The sequence below is a fragment of the Cryptomeria japonica genome, unplaced genomic scaffold (assembly GCF_030272615.1).
Source record: "Cryptomeria japonica unplaced genomic scaffold, Sugi_1.0 HiC_scaffold_28, whole genome shotgun sequence".
In the NCBI taxonomy this organism is placed as follows: domain Eukaryota; kingdom Viridiplantae; phylum Streptophyta; class Pinopsida; order Cupressales; family Cupressaceae; genus Cryptomeria; species Cryptomeria japonica.
In genome coordinates, this window is record NW_026728850.1 from 1,083,624 (window position 1) to 1,089,619 (window position 5,996).

The 5,996-nt window shown below is 34.4% G+C and overlaps 1 protein-coding gene across 1 annotated transcript; it reads right to left on the minus strand.

The window, feature by feature from the left end:
* Nucleotides 1-4,364: 4,364 nt before the first annotated feature.
* Nucleotides 4,365-5,678, minus strand: LOC131079660 (phospholipase A1-Igamma1, chloroplastic-like). Its single transcript, XM_059214962.1, has one exon. The coding sequence runs from the start codon at nucleotides 5,676-5,678 to the stop codon at nucleotides 4,365-4,367; it is 1,314 nt and encodes a 437-aa protein (XP_059070945.1).
* Nucleotides 5,679-5,996: the final 318 nt, after the last annotated feature.

A 5,996-nucleotide genomic window follows, 5' to 3' on the forward strand; every position in this document is an offset into this window, starting at 1 on the left:
ACTTGAGTTCCTTTGCCCTTTCTTTCTTTTCATACTTCGTGAACGGTTCAATAACAACAAGCTAATATTTCTGCAATATTCTTAGCTTCAATTTATAATGTACTATTTAATTTTATTTATCAATTGGACCACATATGTGATTGAGTGTCCAAGCCTCTTGACATGTGAAACATCACTTCTCTTTTTACTCCTATCTATTTTTGTGGGATCTTGTATGTTGTAAACCAAAAGAAATCACTTCCTATTTTGTCAGCTGGTTTTTAAGCTTCTCAATTTTTTACTATACTAATTTTTATGAGAACCTACGAGCTATATGTGAGACATCTCGTTCCTTTCTAAAAATGGCCAAAAATTAAAATTTTACCTTCTTAGAGATATCATCATCTTCATTTGAAATCAAGCAAAAAATAGTTAACATGGATGCCTTAACATTTTATGCATGATGTTTTTTTATTTTGGTAAGGAATCATTGGAACATTCAAATAATTAAATTATTGCACTTGAGATCAATAAAAATTAAAAAATGATCTCACCTTATCCATAACTTTTAAACTTTGAGCCCTCTTATCAAAAGAAGGGCTTCTGGTACCACACAACCCATGAAATCCTTTAATAATAATCTATAAAATCATCATCATTATATCATTATTATATAGTGTTATATGAATTGTAATTCTTAAGAACTCATTGAGACAAGAGGCAACTTCAAGTCTTAATCCTCATGAGGATGTTCCATAAGCTTCCGTTGGACCAATTCAACATCCTGCAATATAATTGTTCTACCTTAGACAAACATAATTCCAATTACATCAGCTTGATAAGAAAATTATCTAGAAATTGGAGACTCCAACTTTATTCCAATCATTAAGAGCCAAATTTCCACTTTTCTTTCTATAATTTCCTAGGTTGAATACACTTCATCAAATCACTGAAATATTTTGATAAGTGACCGATAATCTAATTTTCTTTAGATGCAATAATATACCAAGTTTGAATGTTTTCCAAAATGTCATGCAACTCAAGAAACTTTAATAGATGGTAGTCTCCCAACAGGTTGGAAGGACCGCTAGCTCTAATACCTATGTAAGATACCACCTCAGATGTAGCAACTCTTCTTTTATAATTTTCCCCAATTTTAGAGAATTGTCATTAAGACAAATATTTTGCATGCATTTTATAGAAGAGTTTTCATATTGAGGTATTTGGTGATATTTTGCTGATTAGAAAGCAACATATATGTTGTTAGTGAACTTATTTCATGAGTACTTTATTTTGATATGTTTGTCTCCATATTTGTAACATATTATATCATTTAGTAAAAAAACATCATATTTTCTAGTTCATGTTGTATCATTCAGTATGTTTGTTAGAAAGAAAGGTGTCACTCTAATGGATTACAAGCAAGTCTAGAATAAGACCGCCTAACTATATTTTCTACTGATATCCTATCTCATAAGGAGGAAATTGAGGATGAACTCTTGGTTTAGGTGTAGGAGAGGTTATAGTCAGGCAAAGGGAAGCAATTCTCCTTCAATCTCAATGGAAGATTAGTGCATTTACATGCTTTTATATTGCCATCCGAATGACTCTATTTTTTGGGTGTTTTTTAAATTAGTTTTTGGGTGCTACGAGGCTCCATTTTTTAGTGCCATAGGATGTAATCATAGAATATGGCTGTTAAGGAATTCTATTTGGCTAATGTGAAGATTGTGGACAGGTTTACCACCAGCTAGGTATACATAGTTATTGAATCTTTTTATGCAGTTTTATTTCTCTTCATATGTAAGTCTCTGTGTCTGGAATATGATAGGGTATGAGATGCCATCATATGGCTGCAATGAATATTTCTACTCTATTAGTGTTTTTTAGTGTGTATATTATATTGTATTTGGATATTTTTATAAAAAATTAATATATATGCAATAATAATTTATCTATGTAATCTAGCAATTGTAGCTACAAATACTCATAGTTAATAGAGGATTTACTGCTATTAGAATATTGCATATTTTATATATAGTTTTGAAACATAATTTGCATGGAACTCATTTAATGTTGGTTTTGTTAATTGAACGTCATAGGCCTAGACATTGTGTACATCTAAACAAGGTGTTTTTGCTTGATCTATTAGGTCAGGAAAGCTAAGTGAAATATTACTCATAAATCTTGAATGCAACTTCTAGGAAGTTAATTCCAATTGATTGATGGGCATGGATCACTTGATAGTGTAGTGTAGGCGATTGCTTACAAATACAATTTCACACTCACTTTGGACCCACTTTGGACGTTATGTTCAGTTCATGTATGATTGTGCTTAGTTTCAGGAATGTTTTTGAATACTAGGTGCAATCCGCTACTCATGAGCGTTGTTCTCGTCTAAATTTTGCGCAGTTTGAGTTGTTGTTGGATAGTAGCTCTCGTGTCTCACAAATTTGTTCGAATCGCTCTATGAGTCCTTCAAAGGTGAAATCTAAATTCCATGAGGCATTCTGATAGTTTGATACTATCCCATAAGTTTTATAAATAGCGACGTTTTAAAATACTCATATACATCTTGTGTATTTTTTAATTGTACTTCCAATAAGGTAAATGATTTATTTCTTAGTCCAACCTTTACTTTTATGGTTCTTCCTTCAAGTGGAGCTTGATACTCATTTTGCACAAAAAATAGACATTATAGTATGTAATATTTAAAGGGGAGGAGGATAGTGAATAGATCATTGTTTTATTTATATACATCCTACAGTTTGCTACTCAAACACTAGCTTATTTCTATTTTAGGCTAACTTTTATGTATAAAAATCTGATTCGTTCTTAAATTTTTTATCCTACTAGAATTGAAACTTTTAGGGTCCTATTTCCAAAAGTCCTCTATGATCTCTAGGTTGAATTACGTTAACTTGAATCTTAGGAGGTTCAAGATTTGCTTCCCATTTTTTTTATTGTACTCCCATCCAAATAGAAGTGGATCTAAAATAAAGAACGTTTCCTTTTTAAAAACTCCATACATATTGAGTAATATTGCTAAGTTATTGAAAAAATTCTATGGATAACAATCTATCTATGAGAAATTTGGTAAGCCGAAAGGGTTACTCATAATTGAGCAATATTATCATTGTATGTTGTTGTCTAAGGAACGAGTCCAAAAAACTAAAAAGTATTAGTAGATTTTGGAGATTGCATGTGTCCAAACCGAATCTATGGTCATCTTTAGCAAGTCCATGAAATTTCGTATGTAGGCTGATTGCAAAAATACTAGGCAAAAAGTGGCATTTTAATAAATGATTAAATATATAAGAAAGAAAGAGTACTTAAGAAATTATTGTCCAATAAAATTGGCTATTTGATATTGTATTATAGTTTCCTTGGATTATACATAATTGATTTCAAGGATTTGGTATTCAGCTCATGTAAAGCTCCTAACTTAAAATCATACACTTGTCATTCACGATTTAATCAAAAAATGAAATCAAGAATAAAAAATGCATCCTTTATATTTTGTTGATAGTTGATAAGATTGATTGGTAAAGAAGGAAGCTCAATATTTTCACCATCACAATTTAGTTCCTTATCAAGAAAGCTAACTTGATTCTTTGTAGTCCCTTATGTCTTCTTCAAGCTCTCATAAATTAAATGCAATGCCTCCCCATCATGGGGAAGTTGCGGCATTACCATAGTAGCCTCCACAATAATTGTCACATCCCTAGACAATCATTCTTTTAGAATTATAATGTGTTGGATGTATACTTGTATAATCTTAAAGTATGGGTGCAATTGAGCGACAATAAAATGTGCTAGTGTAGAGCTATATACCTAGAAACCAAATATTTGGTAATCTCATAATTATAGATAGTATGGCATGCATACATGCAATCCTCAACTAAAGTTCTCGGTAGATTTAGATAGCACTAGAACATTCATATTGTCACTAATTCTGAGGATTAGAGAAAGATTTGAGAACTTACCCTTGTTGACTATTTTTACAAATTTTGTATGAAGGTATTTTGGGCTACAACAGAGCTGAGGCGTATTATCTCTTGTTTAATAGCAATGTTCATAATTAAAATCAATACTGATTTACGCGTACTTTTATTATCTATCAGATTACTGATGACACGTGATTGTTTTCTATGACAATCAAAAGCTAATTTGTATCATCCACAGCTATGAACTCCTGCATAGTTGATTTCATTTCACGCTAAAGGTTAAGCTTTGAAGTTAAATTAATTCAATAATGAATGTGACAACATGTTAAATATATACATCCAGATAAAAAGAATAATTCAATAACCAACACAGTTGTGGTGACATTGCGGCGCAGAACGTTGGACGTTGATGTCATCTGGAGTTGAGTGAGACATGAATTATTCCTCTTCTGATGGCTGCGTCCATTTGCCATCTGGACCTTTAACGAGGCCCTTGTTCTGTTCCTGCCACCATTTTGGAGGAATTTCATATTTCTCGCGCAATAAATCACAGCTCTTATTAACCAGAGCATGATCTCTTCCACTCCAAGAAAACGGCTGCTTACTTCCAACATACCCGTCCAGTAAATGCAAGTAAAGCTCTAAATTATGAAAGTAGGCAAGATTATGGGTGTGCTGAATGAATGGAGAATTGTTGTGTAAAGGAAGCTCGAAGCCAACATGAAAGTATGTCCACGGAAGCCAATGCAGCAATTTGCTGAGGCATCCCACGTTCTCGTTCATACAAACTCCGGGCACTTTGGGAACCACGTCACGCTTGTTCACAAACCTCAGCACTTTCACTCCAATCTCCTCCACCCGTTTAGCAAACGCAAGATTTCCCACCCGGGGAGAGGCAAAAGCGAAGACGGTGACGGGAATTTGATGAAAATTATGCTTGGTGCAAAGCATTTGTTTGATATCATAAGCGCTCAAGGTTGCAAGAGCAGCTCCTAAGCTGTGTCCCGTAAATGTTATGCTTAAATTGTCCATCTCTTTTTCATAAACTTGAATCAATCGTTCTATCTCTGAGACTACCAAATCTCTGGTGCTGATGTTCACAGTGGCTCCTGCAGCGCCTTGACGGTGACGGACAGTTGAAGTATAGCAGCTCAGGAATCCTCTCTCAATTAGTACTCCACCCGCGAAATGATGCTCTTGGTTTTTGCCTGTCCTCTTGCATCTATAGGATAATCTTGTAGGTACAAGAATATCTCTCAGGTCTTCTATCCATTCTTCAGCAGTCTGAGTTCCTCTCCATGCAATCACTATGTCTCGTCGTCCAAGCCTTCTTATCTCATTTGGATCCGTGCAAACTGCAATAAAACCCAACCAAACACCTTGGTCTTTTGGTTTCTCACCAAAAACTTGATTTAACAGATTAGTATTGGCGTAAACATATTTAGTGACTTGGTAGCCACTTTCAGACATGCCCATCTTATTGAACAGATCTCTTTTACTGTGATAACATGTGCCGTAGTTTTTGGAGTAGCTTTTGCCACCAAATGCGTCGTAACAAAGCTGTGCCAAATTCCCATATCTGAGAGCTTCAGCTTTCAAATTGGGCACCATGGGATCAAGCAAACCATTCCAATTATGGGCACCTTGTATATCTCTCCATACGTCACATAGCTGAGGCTGCGTTGAGTTAGTTTGGGAACTGGGTAATAATACAGCATTATCTTCAAGCTGGGGCAATGGAAATACGGCCATTGATTGACTGATAGAAATTAAGGAATCAATCAAATAATTGTGTCTGATTTCTGGGATGTCAAACAATGATCGGCCAGACAAAGCGTTCGAGGATGAATACAAGGTTTAAGACGAGCACCTTATAAATAGAAAATCACGCACTACAATAGCAGACAATCACGCACTACAATAGCAGACAAAGTAGAATTTCAATCTTCCAACCTGAACTTCTTCTTGTTGACGAGAATTGGGCATATAAGGCTTTGACTTCCCTTGTTCTTCCCGCGTTGTTGTTTTCAAACCTAACGTTCAGACACTAGATTAATACTACAGTATTTA